Here is a 20123-nt window from a genome sequence, read left to right as displayed (position 1 = left end):
ATACTCCTCTTCTCCTCTCTCTTCCCACTCTGTTCCCTCCCTCCATACACTCCAATATTTATTTTATTTTTCCTTATGAGAAATGTTCAACCAGCCTCCCTTGGATTCTCCTAGTTATTTGGGATCTTTGGGTTTGTGGATTGTAGCACTTTTATCCTGTATATTATAGTCAATATCCATTTATAAGTGAGTATATATCATGTATGACCTCTTGGGTCTGAGTTACCTCACTCAGGATGATATTTTCTACTTCCATCCAGTTGCCTGTGAAATATATGATGTCCTTGTTTTTAACGGCTGGGTAATATTCCCATGTGTAAATGAACCACATTTACTTTATTCATTCTTCAGTTGAGGGACATCTAGGTTGTTTCTAGTTTCTGATTATTACTAATAAAGCACTATGGACATAGTTGAGCAAGTGTCCTTTTGGTGTGGTAGAACATCCTTTGGGCATATGCCCAAGAGTGGTATAGCTGGCTCTAGAAGTAGAAATATTCTAAATTTTCTGAGAAATCACCACATTGATTTCCTGAGTGACTGAGCAAGTTTGCATTTCCAACAGCAATGTAGGACTGTTTCTCTTGCTCCACATCCTCATCAGCATGAGCTGTCACTTGGGCTTTTGATCTTAGTCATTCTGATGGGTGTGAGGTGGAATCTCAGAGTTGTTTTGATTTGCAGTTCCCTGGTGACTAAGGACTTTGAACATTTTAGGTGCTTCTTGGTCATTCTAGATTACTCTGTTGAAAATTCTCTAATTAGCTCTGTACCCCATTTTTAATTAGGTTATTTGGGTTGTTGGAGTCTAACTTCTTAAGTTCTTTATATATTTTAGATATTAGCCCTCTATCAGGTGTAGAGTTATAAAGATCTTTTTCCAATCTGTAGGCTGCAGTTTTGTCCTATTAATAGTATCCTTTGACTTACAGAAGCTTTTCAGTTTCATGAGGTCCCATTTATTAATTGTCTTAGTACCTGAGCCATTGGTGTTCCCTTCAGGAAATTGGCTCCTGTACCAATGCGATGAAGGTTCTATTCTGTTCTATAGGATTAAGTATATCTGGTTTTATGTTGAGGTCATTGATTCATTTGGACTTGAGCTTTGTGCAGGGTGATAACTATGGATATATTTGCTTTCTTCTACATGCAGATATCCAGCACCATTTGTTGAAGATGTTCTACCCTTTTCATTGTATGGTTTTGACTTCTTTGTCAAAAATTAAGTGTCCATAAATGTGTGGGAATATTTTTGAGCCTTTGATTCTGTTCCATTGAATTTCTATACCAGTGCCACACAGTATTATTATTACTGCTCTTTAGTACAACTTAAAGTCAGGAGTGGGGATTCCTCTAGAAGTTCTTTTATTGTATATGATTGTTTTAGCTATCCTAGGTTTGTTGTCTTTCCATACAAAGTTGAGAATTGCTCTTTCACGGTTTGTAAAGAATTGTGTTGAAATTTTGGTGGGAATTGCATTGACTCTTTAGATTGCTTTTTGTAGGATGGGCCATTTTTACTATGTTATTCCTACCTATCCATGAGCATGGGAGATCCTTCCATCTTCTGATATCTTACTCAATTTCTTTCTTCAGTGACTTGAAATTCTCATCCTATAGGTCTTTCACTTGCTTGGTTAGAGTTACACCAAGATATTTTATACTATTTGTGGCTATTGTAAATTATTTGGTTTCCCTAATTTCCTTATCCATCCATTTATTATTTGTATAAAGAAGGACTACTGATTTCTTTGAGTTAATTTTGTATTCAGCTGAAGGTGTTTATGAGCTGAAGGAGTTTTATGGTAGAATAACTGGAGTCACTTATGTATACTATTATATCATTTGCAAATAATGATACTTTGGCCTTGTCCTTTCCAATTTCTATGTTCTTAATTTCCTTTAGTTGTCTTATGGCCCTAGCAAGGATTTCAAGTACTATGTCAAGGAGATAGGGAAAGAGTGGTCAGCCTTGCCTTCTCTCCGATTTTTGTGGAATTCTTTTAACTTTCTCTCAATTCAATGTTAGCTATTTTCTTGTTGTATAGAGCCTTTATTGTGTTTAGGTATGAATTTTGTATCCCTGATCTCTCCACGACTTTTGACATATAGGGGTGATGTTGATTTTGTCAACAACTTTTTCAGCATTAATGGGATGATTATGTGGATTTAAACTTTCAGTTTTTTATATGGTGAATTATGTAGTTGGTTTTCATATATTGAATCATATATGGTGAATTATGTAGTTGGTTTTCATATATTGAATCACCCCCACATCCCTAGAATGAGGCCTACTTGATATGGTGGATTATGTCTTTGAAGTATTCTAGGATTCAGTTTGTTAGAATTTTAATGAGTATTTTTGCATTAATGTTCATAAGGAAAAATAGCCTGAAATTATTTCTTTGTTGAGTCTGTAAGTATCAGGGTAATTTGGCAAATTTCCTTCTGTTTCTATTTTGTGGGATAGTTTGTGGCATATTGGTATTAGCTCTCCTTTGAAAGTCTGGTAGAATTCTGCACTAAAACCATCTGGCCCTGTGGATTTTTTCTTTTGAAACATTTAATGACTCTTTCCTTTTTAAGGATTATAGTACTATTTAGATAAATGATCTGATCTTGATTTAACTTTGGTAAGTGGTATCTGTCTAGAAAATCATCCATTTTATTTAGACCTACTAATTTTGTGGAGTACAGACATTTGAAATAAGATCTTATGATTCTTTGTATTTTGTCAGTATCTGTTGTTATGTTTCCCTTTTCATTTCTGATTTTGTTAATTTGGATAGTCTCTCTGCCTTTCAGTTAGTTTTGCTAAGGGTTTATCTATCTTGTTGATTTTCTCAAAGAACAAAATCTCCAACTCTTTGTTTCATTGATTCTTTGTATTCTCTTTATTTCTATTTTATTGATTTCAGCCCGGAGTTTGCCATTTCCTGCTGAGCATATTTGCTTCTTTTTATTTTAGAGCTTTTTATTTTAGATATGCTGTTAAGTCACTAGCACAAGCATGAGAACTAACTTCTTTTTGAAGGCAATTAAGCCTATGAGCATTCCTCTTAGTACTGAGTACCATAAAAAAGAAAGAAATTAAAGACTTTCTAGAATTAAATCAAAATGAAGGCACTTATTTTTCCCTGACCCAGTGATCACTGGGTAGAGAGATGTTCAGTTTCCATGAGTATGTAAGCTATCTGTTGTATTGTAGGACCCCCACCCCTTTTGGGGAGACACCACTCGAGTCTCGGGTCGGCGCACACCCAAGGAAACTCGAGAGACCGGCTTGATGCAAACACACAAGGTAGTTTAATATCAGAGCTCCGGGCCAACACGTGTCTCATGCAGGAGACAAAGGAGTCAACCCTGAAGTTCAAAAGCCAGGGGTTTATATAGGAAAAGTCGGGGGTGGGGTTGGCGTGCTTACACACGATTGGTTGATTCAAACATTGGTGGGAGGAATTGGTGCGCAATTGCATCAGCAGGTAGTACATGCGGATCAGCAATGTAGGAGGGCAAGCAGGGGCAGGGGACGCTAGTCCAGATGGCTCATGACTCAAGAGGGATTGTTTAGGCCATTCCTGTTCCTTTATCTTTATGATTGGGCAGTTCCTGGAATGTCTTAACAGCCTTGAAAAAAACCAGCCTGTCTGGGCTAGCCAGGCTTGTACTGTTCTGTTCTTTTCTCTAGGCCCGCTTTCTGCCTGGATCATGGATTCCATGAAGTTCTAACTCCCTTTCATATCCCCCTCTTCTCTTTCTTAATAATTCTAATCTTAGAATCCTGGAAATCAGTATCCCCTTGTGAAGGATGGTAATCATATTCTTCTTCTACCTTGACTATGGGTTGATACTGACGTTGCAGAACCATAAGCTGTACTGCATTTACTCTATTTCTAACAAAAACGAGCCCTTTATTTATTAAACAAGGGTCAAAGATTAAAACCAGGTCAGAAACTTATATCTCTGAGCCTCCAAATTAGGATCATAGGTGAGCCTTCCAATTCTAGACTGTAGTTCATTCCAGATATAGTCAAGTTGACAACCAGGAATAGCCACTGCAGGTAGGCTACTGGCCCATATGACAGACTTCCCATCCACTACTGCTGCCCCAGCTCTGCGCTTACCTTCCACCACGAAGCTGCTTCCTTCGGTGAACCAAGCCATCGCCCCGGGCCAAGGTTGGTCAGTTAAGCCTGGCCGAGTCCCAGTTTCCTCAGCCAGTATATCTTCACAGTGATGTATGGGGGCTTCGTCAACTTCAGGCAGTAAGGTGGCAGAGTTGAGAATAGCAGGTGGAGCAAAAGTCACCCACTCAATCAGCAACAAACTCTGGTAGTGAGTCATCCTGGCATTAGTCATCCAACAGTCTGGGGACTGTCGGATGATGCTTTCAAGGGCATGCGGGGCCACTATGGTCACATTCTGGCCCATAGTCAGTTTATCAGCGTCTTTCACTAGTACGGCAGTAGCTGCTATTGCCTGTAGACAGGAAGGCCATCCGCTGGCTACCGGGTCCAGTTTCTTTGACAAGTAGGCTACTGGGCGCCTCCAGGGTCCTAAAGTCTGGGTAAGGACCCCCCTAGCCACTCCATTTCTCTCATCAATGTATAGGGTAAAAGGTTTCTTTAGGTCAGGCAGTGCTAGGGTGGGGGCCTGTAGCAGCGCCTTTTTGAGAGTTTCAAAAGTCAATTGTCAATTGGTGTTTTTTAGTCCAAATAAAGTCCCCTTTTCCCTTGGTATAAGGGGGCTGCCAGGGTGGCGAACCCCGGGATCCAGAGTCTGCAGAATCCTGCCGTCCCCAGGAATTCTCTTACCTGCCGGGGGGGGGGGGGTCGGGATCTGTGTCACTGTCCATTTTCTGGCTTCTGTTAGCCATCGCTGTCCATTCTTCAGGGTATATCCCAAATAGGTCACCTCAGTCCGGCACAGCTGTGCCTTTTTAGCCGAAACCTGATACCCCAACTCACCTAGTTCAGCCAGGAGATTCTGAGTCCCACGCTCGCATTCCTCCCAAATCTCTGTGGCCAAGAGAAGGTCATCCACGTAGATCAGGAGGGTCGCCTGTGGATTATTGGCTTGAAAAGGGGCTAAGTCCTGATGCAGGGTCTCATCAGAGTTAGTGAATTTTTTAATCCTTGAGGCAACCTAGTCCAAGCAAGCTGTCCAGTTCTTCCATTCTCAGGGTCTCGCCATTCAAAGGCAAACAAGAGCTGGCTGTGAGGATGTAACCTCAGGCAAAAGAAAGCGTCTTTAAGATCTAACACTGTGTACCAGACTCGTTCAGGCGGCAGTGTGCTGAGTAGATTATAGGGGTTTGGTACGGTGGGGTGTATGTCCTGTATTCACTTATTGACTGCTCTAAGGTCTTGCACAGGGCGATAGTCACCCATTCCCTGTTTCTTTACCAGGAGGAGGGGGGTATTCCAAGCAGACTTACAAGGGACCAGGATCCCTTCGTGGATTAGTCTGGTGATTTGAGGGCATATGCCCTCCCGTGCTTCTTTTCCCATGGGGTACTGTCTGACCCTAATGGGAGTGGCTTCAGACTTGAGCTCGACCACTGGGGGGGGGGGGCTGCCTCACCCTTCCCATTCACCCTGTCTCAGCCCAAGACTGAGGGAACTGAGCAAGCCAGTCCTTCAGCCCCTCAGGGGTGGTAGTTTCCTTTTGACAAATCCGATATTCTTCTCCTAATTGCAAAGATAGCCCTAAGGTTTGAGGTGGCGTAGCTCCCCAGGACAATCCCGGTACGGAGGGGGCAAAAGTTATTTGTGCCTTTAACTTGGTTAGCAAATTTCTTCCTAGTAGGGGCGTAGGGCATTCAGGGGTAACCAGAAATGAGTGAGTTACTAAGTTTTTTCCTAAATCTACCATCCGGGAAGTGGTCCATGGGTAGGATTTCTGCCCCGTAGCCCCAATCACCCATGTCTTTTTATTTCTTATCTTACCCAGAGGGATTTTGAGCACCGAATATTCTGCACCCATATTGACCAAGAAACTTATGGGGGTCCCCTCCACTTGTAAGGTTACCCTAGGCTCCTGGAGGGGAGCCGAGCCCCGTCTCCCCTAGTTTTCATCATCCTCGAGGGACAGCACTTTTGTCCCTTGCTTTTTCTTGGGGTACTCACAGGCCCAGGGTCCTTTACCTTTACAGTGTGCACATTGATCTTTCTCCAGGCGTGGGTTGTCTCTTCTGGGTCTCCTGGGCCCCTGCCATCCTCCACCTCCCAGGTCCCCTAGCTGTCTGTTCCTGTCTCTTCTGTCCCTGTCTACTACTGTGGCCAGTATTCTAGTCAAAGTCTTCTCCTGCTTTCTCTCTCTCCTATCCTCGTCTTCTCTCTTCTCCCTCTTCTCTTTTTCTTGTTTCTCTTCCTCTGTCTCCCTCTTGTGATATATTTTCTAAGCCTCTCTAACCACATCTCTTGTAGTATAATCCTGTAGTCCCTCAATCTGTTGCAATTTCTTTCTGATGTCAGGGGCTGACTGCCCAATAAAAGCCATAATCACGGAAGCTTGCTGCCCTTCAGACGTAGGGTCAAAAGGGGTATACCTTCTGTATGCCTCCATGAGCCTCTCCAGAAAAACTGAAGGGGGTTCAGTCGGCCCCTGCATGACCTCTCTTACCTTAGCCAAGTTTGTGGCACCTCTGAGACCCGCCACTAGAGCCCAATGATAATTGGACAGCCGTTCTCTACCTTGTGCTGTGTTATAATCCCATTGAGGATGCATCAAAGGGAATCCTTCATCTATCCCCTCGGGGGTCTGGAGAGGGCGTTGTCTCAGACATTCTTCCGAGCCTCAAGGAGAATCCTTTCTTTCTCCTCGGTGGTGAACAAGGTCTGTAAGAGCTGTTGGCAGTTGTCCCAGGTAAGCTGATGTGAGTACATCAGGGACTCTATCAGACCTGTAAGCCCTGCCGGATTATCTGAAAAGGGAGAATGATTAATTTCCCAGTTATAGAGGTCAGAGAAAGAGAAAGGCCAATATTGCAAAAGCTGTAAGCCATTCTGGTCATTTGGACCTGGGGGTACCCCGACAGCCCTAAGGGGAAGCGCCACAGTGGAGTCAGCTGGCTCCTTGGGGATAGCTCCTTGTCAACTTCTCGTCCCTGCAAAGGAGCCCTTCCTTTCCCCAGCCTCAGGGGGTGAAGCCGGAGGAGGGGCCGGTGGAGCTGAGGGTAGGGGTTCCGGTTGTGGAGCTCGAGGGTAAGGTGGGGGCAGGGGAGTAGGTCATTCAGGGGGTCCCTCTATTTCAGGGTAAATCCTGGGGGTGGATGCTGGTGGAATGCTGCGTCCGCCATCTTCCTTTGGCTGAGACTTCGGTTTCTAGTCTGCAGCCAGGATCCTGGAGTCTGAACGCCAGGTGGAAGGAATGGCCGGACCCACTCAGGTGGAGACTGTGCCAGGTCTTCCCATACCGTGATGTACAGCTGTTGGTCTGGCTGTGATCCCAGTCCTTCCTGAAAGACAATGTCCTTCACGGCCCTGATGGTAGGCAAATCAAAAGTCCCTATGGGTGGCCAGCCTACTCCAAAGGTAGGCCATTCTGAGGTCCAATAGTCCTTAGTCAAAGACAAAGGGGTTGTCACCATCTGCCCCATGGCAAAAATCAAGAAGCACAAGAACAGAACACAAACAACAGACACTAATATGTCCAAACACACTCGCCCACGTCTGGAGTTAAACATCCAAATGCAACTTCTGACGGAATGGGATTCTGCCCCCACTCTCTCTTCAGTAGAAAGAGTACTTCGTCCCCTTCATTCCGAAAAACTCCTGACTGTCCTTCACCCTCGGAGCATCCTACAGGGTTGCAGCCCGCAGCCCTAGGGCATCCCCTTCCACAGCCACTGGGTCTTTATGTTCCACAGCGGCAGCTGCGGACTAACCACAGAGCAGGATTCCACCTCTGCTCCTTTTTGTTACAAATCAAAACCAAAACACAAATACAGCGGTGCTGCACTCAGACACTCAAAACTTATACAGACGTACCTCCGAGGGGTCTTCGGGGTTCCAGGGTGCTGCGGGGATCCCGGACAAGCTCCCACAGTATCTGTTGTTGGTGAAGTCCAACTTTTTAATCCATGGTAGTGTGATAGGATAAAAGATGCTATTTCAATTTTCTTGTCTCTGTTGAGGCTTGCTTTCTAACTGAATATATGCCCAATTTTGTATAAAGATCCATAAGGTTCTGAGAAGAAGATATAATCTTCTGTGTTTGTGTAAAAGGTTCTGTAAATCTGCTAGGTGCATTTGATTCATAACTTCTGTTACTTTCATTATGTCTCTGTTTAGTTTCTGTCTCAATGACCATCAGTGAGAGTAGGTTGTTGATGTCTCCTACCATAATGTGTGGGGTTCAATGTGTGGTTTAAGCTTTAATAATATTTCTGTCATGAATGTGGGTGCCTTTGTATTTGCAGCATACATGTTCAGAAATGAGATGTCCTCGTTGTGGATTGTTCCTTTGGGTATGAAATGTCTTCTGTATCTCTTTTGATTACATTTGGTTGAAGGTCTATTTTATTTGGTATTAGAATGGCTACTCCAACTAGTTTCTTGGGTCTGTTTGCTTGAAAACTCTTTTACCAGACCTTTACTCTGAGGTAATGGTTATCCTTGTTGCTGAGGTGTGTTTCTTATAAGGAGCAGAATGATGGATCCTGTTCATACATCTACTCTGTTAAACTGTGTCTTTTGATTGGGGGATTCAGAGCATTGATGTTGGGGGATATTAATGACCAATGAATGTTAAAATGTTAGTTCCTGTTACTTTGATGGTGGTAGTGGCTGTGTGTGTGTGTGTGTGTGTGTGTGTTTCTCTTCTTTTAGATTTGATGCTTTAGAATTAATTATTTCTTGTGTTTTCTTGGGTATAATTATACTCCTTGTGTTGGAGTTTGATTTATAGTATCCACTGTAGTGCTGAATTAGTAGAAAGATATTGCTTAAATTTGGTTTTGTCATAGAATTCCTTATTTTATTCATCTATGGTGATTGAAAATGTTGCTGTGTATAGAGGTCTGGGCTGGCATCGATGATCTTGTAGAGAATGTAAAACATCTGAACTTTAAAGTATCTGTTGAGAAGTCTGATGGAATTCTAATAGGTCTGCCTTTATATGTTACTTGGCTTTTATCCCTTGTGGCTTTTAATATTCTTTCATTGATCTGTACACTTAGTATTTTGATTATTATGTGGTGGGAGGACTTTGTTTCTTTCATTTACTTTATTTGATGTTAACAGAAGTTTCTTATATATTTATAGGCATGTCTTTCCTTAGGTTAGGGAACTTTTCTTCTATAATTTTGTTGAAGATATTTTCTGGGCCTTTGAGTTGGAAGTCTTCTTCTATTCCTATTATTCTTAGGTTTAGTCTTTTCATGGTGTTCCAAATTGTCTGGATGTTTTGTGTTAGAAGCTTTTTAGCTTTACAATTTTCTGTCACTGAATTTCTTCCATGGTATCTTTTATTCCTGAGATTCTCTCTTCCATCTCTTGTATTCTGTTGGTGGGGCTTATGTCTATAGCTCCTGTTCTCTTTCCTAGGCTTTCCATCCCCAAGATTGCCTCAGTTTGTGTTTTCTTTACTGCTTCTATTTTCATTTTCAGTTATTGAACAATTTTATTCATTTCCTTTACTTGTTTTATTGCATTTTCCTGTATTTCGTTATATTTATTCATTCCCTCTTTAAGGGCCTCTACCTATTTGATTATATTTTCCTGTATTTCTTTAAGAGATTTATTCACTTCCTATTTAAAGGCCTCCATCATCATTATAAGATTACATTTAAGGTCATTTTCTTGTGACTCAGTTGTGTTAGGATATTCAGGGCTTGGTATAATAGGATATCTGGGTTCTGGTGGTGCCATATTGCCCTGGCTTTTGTTGTTTCTGTTCTTCTGCTGGCCTTTACCTATCTGGATGTCTTTAGTGTTTGCAGGCCTAGTAGTCCCTGATGGGAGTAGGCCTCTGGGGCTGCAGTTAGAGCTGGTAGTCCTTGATGTCAGCAGGCCTCTGGAATCGTAGGTAGAATTGGTTGTCCTTGGTGGTAGCAGGCTTCCAGGAATGTAGGCAGAGCTGGTAGACCCTAATAACCTCATGCTACAGGTTTTCCCATATGGGGGCAGGCCTCCAGTGATGCATGTAGATCTGGTGGTCCCCAATTATGGCAGGCCTCTGTTTGTTCTGGGCATCAGCAAGCCTCCAGGGATGTAGGTGGAGTTTTGGCCCCAGAAATGGAGTTCAAAGGGGTCAGAGTAGAGTTTGCCACTGCGGGGTTTGCACAGAGGAGCCATCAGATAGGTGATTGGGGGTAGGAGGTCTCACCTGGTGGTCACTGATGACTTTAGCTGTCTCGGGGTTGTGTTTAGAGGTGTGGAACCAGAAGGTGGACCACAAATGTGTCAGAGCAGACCTTAGGAGTGCTAGGCTTGCTGGGGACCCAGCAGGCAAGATTTTGGGGGCTTGGAGAACTTACCTGGTTGGCCCTGTCAGCAGCAGGCCTCCAGGGATACCAGCAAAACTGTAGCTAGGGAAATGAAGTGCAGAAGGGGCCAGTTTACAAATATTTTATTGAGAGTGTTCGCTCCATGCTTATTGGAGATATTTGTCTATATTTTTCTCTTTTGTTGTTCTGTCTTTTTCTCATCTGGGAGGTTTCAATTTGAAGTCTAATTTGTCAAATATAACAGTGAACACTGCTTCTTCTCTAGTTCCATTTTCCATCCTTTTACCTTAAGATTACATTTATCATTGATGATAATGTGTGTTTCTTGGAAACAACAAATAAATAGATTCTTTTAACCATTTTTGAGAAATTAAAACACATTTACATCATTTTCCTCTTCACTTTCCTTATCCCATCTACCCACCCCTAGCCCTACCCCTACCCCTGTACACCTTTCAAATTCATGGTCTTATTTTTTCTTTTGTTGTAACTGTTATAAATACATAAGTATACGCCCACATGCATACAATTTGCTCAGTCCACTTAGTGTTACTTGTATGTATATGATTTCAGAGTTTGTCAATTGGTATTGTACAGACAACTAGTGGGTTCATCCCTAGGGAAAACTATATTTTTCCCTCCCAGAATTCATTAATTGCCTATAGTTCTCTGTCTAGAGTTGGGTGGGGCCGTATGAGATTTCTCCCTTCCATGTTAGCACCTCCTTCTTCAAATGTTTAGGCAGCCATATTGTTGGGGTATCATGAGGGAAGCTTCCCTGTCATTTCTAGAAGGTATAATCTCTTAGCAGAATTCCTCTAACAATCTTCTGATCTCTGTTCTGTCCTGAGCCTTAGGTACAAGAGTTGTTATGCAGATGTAACCACTGGGTCAGACACTACATTATTAGTTAGTTGTTCTCTGCATTTTGATATCCATCTGTTGCAAAAGAAAAGAAAGTTTCCTCGATGAGACATAAGAGCTGCACTTATCTACTGCTGTCTAATCTCGTAGTCTGTTTGTTTGGATTGGAAAATTTAATCCTTCAATGTTTATTAAAGTTACCGTTAAGGGATATGTATTAATTCCTATCATTCTACTGATTTCATGTTTACTATCTTCCTATTCCTCTTCCACTTAATTACTCTTCTAAGATGATTTCATCATTCCCTAGCATTATGGTTATGTTCATCTTTCTCTTCTGTCTAAAGAATTGACTCTAGGGATCCTTCTGTAGGATTAGTGTTCATAATTCTTTCCATACGATTTTTATCATAGGAAGTCCTTTCTCCTTCAATTATAATAGACAGTTTTGCTTAGTACACCTGTGTGCATTGGCAATTCTTTTCTTTGAATGCTTGGGATATATCATTCCGTTTTCCCTGGATTTAGAACTTCTGTTCAGAAAGTTGTATAACACTGATGGTTTGCCTGCACATGTGACTTCATGATTTTCTCTTGCAACTTTCATCAGTTTTCTTCATTTTTGCCAGAGTGCTTAGTTTAAAATATTAAATGTGTTTAAGTATTTTAGCTCCAGTATGATATAGGGAAATTTATTCCTAGTTCTATCTGTTTGGTGCTCTAAAAACTTCCTGAATCTGGATACTTACATTCTCTAGATTTAAGTTGTTTTGTTTGTTTAATTGGTTGGTTGATTATTTTGTTGTTGTTATTTGTTTTACAGTGGTTTTAATATTTTGTTATTTGGTTTATAATGGTTTTAATATTTTGTTGTTATTTGCTCTATGATGGTTTTATTGAAAATATTGCTTATGCCTTTAGCTGAAACTCTTATCATGATTTATAAATTTGATCTTTTAATAATGTCCCATAGAATGCACATGTTGTTTCTATTTTTTTATTATTTTATATGGTCACTATCTGAATATTCAAACTCATATCTCATGTCTTCTGTCACTGATATTCTGTCTTCCACTTGCTCCATTTTATCTACTGAGTTTCTTATTCAACTTATCATGGTTTAATTTCTAAAATTTCAAATTGTTTTTTTTTTCAAAAAAAGTCAATCTCTTATATCTCTTTTGTGAATTTCTGTTTCATATCTTCTACTGACTATTTTATGTCCTTTGGGTGCTTGTTTGTATTCTTTTTAAATTTATTTAGGAATTAGTTTGTTGCTTCTTCCATTTTGTTAAATATACGTATACTCTTTAATGTCTTTGGGATTGTCATGGTTTGAATATGCTTGGCCCAGAGAGTACCACTATTTGGATGTGTGGCCCTGTTGGAGTAGGCGTGTCACTGTGGGTGTAGGCTATAAGACCCTCATTATAGCTGCCTGGAAGTCAGTATTCTGCTAGTAACCTTCAGATGAAGATGTAGAACTCTCAACTCCTCCTGCACCATGCCTTCCTGGATGCTGTCATGTTCCTCCTGCCTTGACAATAATGGACTGAACCTTCTGAACCTGTAAGCCAGCCCCAATTAAATGTTGTTCTTATAAGAGTTGCCTTGGTCATGATGTCTGTTCACAGTAGTAAAACCCTAAAACAGGGATCTACTACTACGACATTGGTATTTTTTAGGTGGGGTTATACTGCCTTGATCATATATATATATATATATTTCTGCCTTGGGACTTATGCATCCAGAGTTATTTCATTGATTGACTTGCTGTCAACTTCTGTAAGAAAGTCAGTGTGCACATGTCAGAAGTTAACCACTCAGTGTTAGGTATGATCCCCCAGAATATAATATTAACTTCAAAAGTAACCAAAATTGCTATTTAGGTCTATGTGCAACTAAGTGATGCCATAGTTGCAAGTTAAAACACTCATCCCTTTAACTTGAGCAACTATTGAATGATACATGGACAAGGTGTATACTAGGAAATATGTTGCTAGGTCAGGAATGGAAGGGTAGAGTAAGGATAGAGATTGGTACTAGACCAAATGAGAAAGCAATACTGTAGGAAGGGGGAAGTTTAGATACCGTTATGGTCAATACAATGTGAAGACTATTAAATGTGAGGTAATAGCTGAGAAGGAAAGGGGGGGAGTAATAAAAACAAAAATAAAAGAGGTTGAAATTAGAGGGGAAATACTTGAGTTTTACATAGGAAGAGCAGTAGACCGTGCACTGTAGCAGATGGGGTGGGGAAACAAGCTGCAATCCTCAGAGTTCACTGGGCAAGACAGCGTGAGCTATTGATGTAAGGATGGAGATTCAACATAACAAGATGTTAATGACAACAGAAAGAGCATAATGAATGCACATTTGTTTTATAACCATCACATGGGCCAGAATTTCCTCTTTGGTGTTGTGGGTTTTTAATGATTTTCTTCTCTGAGCTATATTATATATCAAACTGAATCTGATGACGAAGGTTCAATTTGCAATTCTGGTTCAAGCCTGTAATACCTGATTTAGGGTATATATCAGTGTTTCTCAACCTGTAGGTCACTATTCCTCTGAGGCTGAATGACCCTTTCACAGGATTTGCCTAAGACCATTAGAAAACATAGATATTTACGATTTAAAACACTAGCAAAATTATAGTTATGAAGTAACAGTAAAAATAACTTTATGGTTGGGTGTCACCATAACATTAGGAACTATATTAAAGGGTCACAGTGGTAAGAAGGTTGTGAACCATTGGTATGTGTTATCCCCAGAAGAATTTAGACCTGTCATTTTACTATGGACTGAGTTTCTGACATAGTTAAGCTCTCAGCTACCTCACATCAGCAGCATCTATATGTGATAGAGGAGAGAATGGGAGCCCTTGATGCAGGTCCCTGTTAATCTCAGGGGCAGGGAGTCTGTCTCAGCCCTGCAGTGTCACATGTCAGTCTTGGCCTGCACAGCCAGGACTGATGCAAGTTATATGTTCATGGGCGTATATCAGACCCTTGATCTATGTAGGCTTTTGGGCTGTTGCATGGTGGTGATGAGGGGAGCTTATGTTTTGGGTTTGTTTTTGTTGCATTGTTGTTGTTTGTTTATAGTGTTGTGTTACAGCAATATAATTTCTTTTGTTAAGAAAACTCTGCTCTTTCTTGTACAAATCCAGAAGCTTTCTTTCCACTTGCCTTCCTGCAGTCCTCCGCAAATTTATTAACAATCAAGGAACATAAAAATACATGACCCATCTGCATCTCACGTTTCCTCAAGGCCATTTTCAGACACAGCTCCCGGCTTTCCTATACCCAGCATCTTGATTTCTCCCAACCCCTTCACCTTGCTTTATCTTCCTCCTAACACCAAGCCCATAGGAGATGTTATTTATTTACTTGCTTATTGTTTGGAATGCAATCTGTCCCCCAACAAGAGTAAAGGCTCCTTAACAGCAGGTCCTGGCTGTGTTTGGCATCTCTGATCTGCAATGTCTAGAATCAGGCTGCATCATAGAAGAGGCTCTGTAAATGCTTGCTGAAAACACCTTTTTCCTGACAGTCAGTGTTAACAGAACAAATTGCTTATAAAATTTTGTTACAGGGCCTGTCTTTATCTAAAATATAAACATATGGAAAAAGCATATTTTAGATCATTTTAGAAAGCAAAAGATCAAGTCTGGCCGAAGGCGATAATAAAAGCTCATACACGGTGTCTATCATTAGTCACTTGAGAAATAAAGGAATTTTTAGTGAAACTGCATGACTTATTTATTTATTATCTATCTTACATCTGCAGATAGCAGGTCTTCCTTGCAGAGCTCACTCTTTAATTGTTACAATATAAGCTGGAATTTACCATAGTTCTCTTAATTTCTCTGTCCCTACAACAGTTGTTTATGGTAAGCTTGAGCTAAATCAAATGAGTTCTCACAAGTTTCAAGTCCAAATACAATGAAAATCACATTCCTTTCCCAGATCCATTCTGTCCTTACCACCGACATCGGGATGCTCCACTCATTGCTTGTATCCTGAAGGCCACTTTTCTCTGCTGCCCAAGCCTTGGCCAACTGCCGCTTCCCCTCCCTGGAATTCTCCTTGCCCTCCACTGATTGCCCATGTCTACCTCCTTAGTTCTTTTAGCTCTTTTCCTCTCATCCATTACCTTCACTTTAAGGTGGTCCTGATGACCACATCTATGTTTTTCTTTATCTATCTCAAAGGATCCTTTACTGCTTTCAAAGGAACCACCACCCTGCATGGTTCCTGTCTTCCTGTCTTCCTCCATGAGGCTATTTTATAAGGGTAAAGTTCAGGTCTGACTTAGATTCAGCTGAGGAATCCAGCCTTGCCATGTGCCTAACAGACAACAGATAAATGATATTAAAAAAGTTGTAAAATGAGGCACAGTGTGAGTCTCCTGGTCAGTGAAGAGGGAGATGGGCAAAACTGAGATTCCACCAGTCTACTTCTGAATTACAGTTACTCCATGTGTTGATATGAGGACTGAATGGCTGAGAAGGGCATGTTCTGTAGAGGCTGTGTCGGGTGGCTTTTATAAGTCCCCATAAGTCTCAACATCTGTGATCCATCTATTTTTCAGAGTTAGGTGTGGAAGGTGGCAATAGCAGAGTAAGAGCACTGAAAGCATGAACTTGCACCCGTGTTTCATGCTGGAAGCATGAGTTTGCACCCGTGTTTCCAGAGTGTTCTTTTGGGATATACAGGTGCCCCGCATCAGCTTAAGCTCCATTCCTTTTGGGGGGCTCCAGATGTGACAGGTCTGAGAGCCGTCTGCCCTCTCTACTGTCCCTCTGGGATAGCTGTATGTGAGAGAGCCGAGATTATGGAAGCACACATGTCCTGTGTCGCACCTCTGAATACTGTAGGACCCAAGCCTTGTGTCAGCTTCTTCTCACATTTGCTCTCCCTTTGAACACTATCTCAAGCATTGTGACATGTACAGCTTTATTTCTGTTGTATGATTTCTATAAATGAGTAGACATGAATGAAGGACTGTTCCTTCAGATAGAATATCAATAACAGACAAAGAAACAATTATACCAAGTCTAGCTTAACAAACCAGTGAAGTTATTACTTATAGAGTATTGATGGGGACTTCTTCCTGGAAGATGGGAGCCTCAAAGCTGCAACACTGGGGTGATAACTCATTAAAACTCCATCCCTGAAGTTCCCTGATTAATTTGACTGTCCCTAGCAAGTAGTATCTGTTTATATGACCTTGTGGAGGGGCCTTTAATATCCTGTAATTTTCTGAGTTTCCTGAGCCTACTAAAGTTACATGAGCCTCTTGAGCCTTTACTTTTAAAGGCTCTTTAGCTTCCTGAGCCTGAAGAGCATCCTCGACCCCCACCAAGAAGGGAATGTTTCAATTTAGAGGTAATGGCCTACACAATGGTTTGTTTCACTGATGAGCTCCCTAATTGGTATAATTAGATAATTCATTTGATTAAGATACCGACTTTCACATTAGGAATGAACCTAACACAAGTTGTAGCCTTTTGTTCCAGTAATGCCTATGTTGCCTTTCCTCTTGCCCAGATGCTGAGACAGAGCCGCTAAGGGTATGATCTAATCCTTACTTGAAGAAAATTGCTTAGAGATTAAATCTCTAAACAGGAGAGACTAGAGACAATTTTAGCTCAGGTTTGTGACAGCTTGTCTCTGTCTGATGTACCACATATAAAACTGGAGTTATTTTTACTCTGTGAGCCTTGGGGGCTAATACAGGACACATGACACTAGAGCGAATGGGAGTGTTCAGTCCCCTTGTTCAACACAACTTTCCTAAAGTAGGAGACGCATCCACTGTGAGCTAGGCATGGCCTCCTGCCCTCGCAAAGAATAGTCTGAGAGCAATTCCCTTTCACATTAGGCCAAGAGAAAACATAGCCCTTAAGCCTAGAAGAGTCCCCAACTCCAGTCACAAGAGTAGCCATGTAAATATAGCACTCTCCATGGTGGTAGAGAATGTAACATTGTGGTGGATCTTAACTGTCTCTTTGCCCGCTGCCCCTACTTGGACTCTATCCAGTAACCCCTGCCATAGGAACTGTGTTATGATCAACTGGGTCAATACATCTTTCAACAGCATAGGTAAGCCAAAGCTTTCGTAGGTAACAAGGAATTGTAACTCTGAAGGTCAACACTGACATTGGAATTGAGGAGTTTTGAAGGTCACAAGGCAAACTTCTCTATGTATAACCATGACTGGGCCCCACCCAAATTCAGCTCACAATTTACCTTACTGGTTCTAAGGCCTGCATTGTCTCTGCTAGAGACAGAGAGCAAATGGTCTGTAGTTACCTACTCTTCTTTCAGCCTTGCCTGTTTGTCTTGCAAGTACTGTCTATATTCCCAAAACCCCTCACTTTCTGTTGCCATGGGGCACATCCCAGTACAACAAATAGCTGGATGTCTTCACCACTTAGAGGCTACTCTCGTCTTAGACAATAATGAAGAAGGAAAACATGAATCCGTTTTCAAAGTCTGGTTTCGTAAGTCTAGACTATTAGAGTCAAGTTCCTAAAAAGCCCTCCAGATGTCCTGCCTGGCACTCCTTCCCCCAGCCTAGAGGAAGACAGATCTCCAACACACCATACCACCCCATGAACATCCAGTTTCCTCTCCAGTCCAAACAATCACAATCTTCTCCTTTCTTAAAGATGAAACACTTTCCTATTGAAAACATTGGCCATGCCGGCATGAGGAAAACAACTGTTTTGTGATGTACATAACATACATAACAGCGGAACCCCCTGGGAAGACAGGGTTTGAATTTCTGCCTTTGAGGATGTTTGCCTTCCTTTTAAGAACCAAATATCAATTGTGCTATCTTCCCCAAACAAAAGAATTTACCCCAGAGGATAATATTTGTCCTGTTGGTGGATTATAACATCAAACAAAAAGAACTTTCAAAGTTCAGGTCTCTCTTTTTGTTTCTCTCAAGATTTTAAAGATATTAAGACAAGTTCCTGTTGGCCACCAAGATCAAAGAATTCCAGATTTCTTTTCCCCATGAAGGTTCCACAAGAAGGATGTTTCCTGAGTGCTGTGTGTTATTAGCAGGATTGCCTACATTAATTGGGGGGGGGGGAGCCTAAGAAGCTCTTGGGTACCTCAGTTGGCATCCTAGTAGCAGCAGGGCCTTAGTGCAAATGCAAGTGCTCTGGTGTAAGGTAGGAGCACCAACTCCAGCCACACCTCCTTGGATGTTCTAGAAAATTGCCATTCCTTCCCAAACCCTACTTCCTTTTCAGTCAGTCCCTGAAACAGAGGGACTCAGTCTGTGTGGTTAACTATGTCACCACATTTAGCTTTATAATCCAGGTGAGACATGTCCTACAACACCCATTCTCTACAGAGCACCTAACCTTCTGGGGAGTCCCCCAGAAGGAACCACAGAATTTTTCTGATCTGACCTTGTCCATCCTTCATATAAAGAACTGGAGATCTTTCTGTGATGTACAGGCCGCTTGGCTGGTTTATCCCAGAGCTGGGACAAACCAACAAGCCTTCTCTGGCCTTCTTCTGGATTTGTTCTAAATGGCAAAGCAATTTGATTAAGAGGAAGTTCTGATAGTTTTCTTAGTGGGAAAACAATTCCTGAATAATTCCTACATCCCAGGCATTGTACCAGGAACTGAGAGCCATACTGCTTGCTTCAGTCCTGAGAGAGCTCACAGTGTGCCTTTGAAAGAGATAAAGATCCAATGCTGTGAAAGGAAATCTGCATACTTTAGGGGGCACCATGGCCAATTCAGTTCCCATTGAGAACCATACTCCTGCTCTCTGTTAACTAGCTAGCTAGCTCTTTAGGATGGATAGCTTGCTTTAGGGACATTTAGTATTGCCTGCTAGTTTAAGAGAGGTGGAAGAAAGTGTGCTCGAAATAGGGACACAGGACTCCAGCAGTCTCAAGTCCCTGGAGCACAGAGTCAGTGTATGCCCCAGGATCCCCAGAGAAATGACTAGGTGTGCCAACCTTGTTACCCATATTCAGGCACTCTGCCCAGGCCTAAGACAAGCTCCTGGTGGCCCTTTATGCAAAGAACCAGTTTGTGCAGTACTTGTGGGGCAGTGCCTCACATTAACAGCTGCTAGCCAGTGTTTAGAGAGGTGACATTGCATTTTCAAGGCCCAGGCTTGGCTCCAGGAATCAGGCAGTTAAGGACAGCCTGGGTGTGTATGAGAAGGGAGGGCTCCAGAACTCTCCACACAGATTTCCAAGGAAGTACTCCTACAGTTGAGATGAGCAGAAACTTGGGAACCTAAGCAGGAGAGGCCCACAGCCGAGGTCAGACCAGAAAGGCTAATGCCACCTGCAGAAGAGACTTTACCCCCCTCAGCACATACCCAGTCAGCCAACCTTAAAACCATTTGACCTCCCAAGGAGCTCTTGATCCTTGATAACAACTCCCCAGAGAGCTCCTTTGCCTACATATCACCTCTGAAATGGCATCTGGAATGAAGGCCAGCTGGCGGAAAGGATACATAAACACATCATAGTGTTGTTAAGAACACGGCAGTTAAAAACTCAGGCTCTGAAGCCAGATTGCCTAGGTTCAAATCCTGGTTCCACTCTGTACAAACTGATGAGGATCCAGCCTGCATACTTCTGAAAAGTAGAGATAATAGAAGCAATAGATCCGTGGTATTGTTAGAGTAAGTGAATAAATACAACCCAAGTTCGTGGTCCACAATTAGCTATTATTATAGATAAGACATAGTCCTTGATTTCCAAATTCTTCACACTATAATGGGAGGTACAAAAAAATTACAAGTGACACAGCAGC

The 20123-nt window shown here is 41.9% G+C and overlaps 1 protein-coding gene across 1 annotated transcript in view; it reads right to left on the bottom strand.

The window, feature by feature from the left end:
• Positions 1-3736: 3736 nt before the first annotated feature.
• Positions 3737-20123, bottom strand: part of LOC127687956 (uncharacterized) — a 39851-nt gene continuing 23464 nt past the window's right edge. The window contains 8 exon segments of the mRNA XM_052186737.1: positions 3737-3909; positions 4125-4665; positions 4915-5061; positions 5752-6782; positions 6785-7041; positions 7386-7591; positions 7992-8052; positions 10481-10531. Coding sequence (XP_052042697.1) covers positions 3737-3909; positions 4125-4665; positions 4915-5061; positions 5752-6782; positions 6785-7041; positions 7386-7591; positions 7992-8052; positions 10481-10531 — 2467 coding nt within the window.

The sequence above is a fragment of the Apodemus sylvaticus genome, chromosome 6 (assembly GCF_947179515.1).
Source record: "Apodemus sylvaticus chromosome 6, mApoSyl1.1, whole genome shotgun sequence".
Taxonomy (NCBI): Eukaryota; Metazoa; Chordata; class Mammalia; order Rodentia; family Muridae; genus Apodemus; species Apodemus sylvaticus.
Note: the sequence above shows the minus strand (reverse complement) of the source record. Positions and strands in the feature narration are given on the sequence as shown.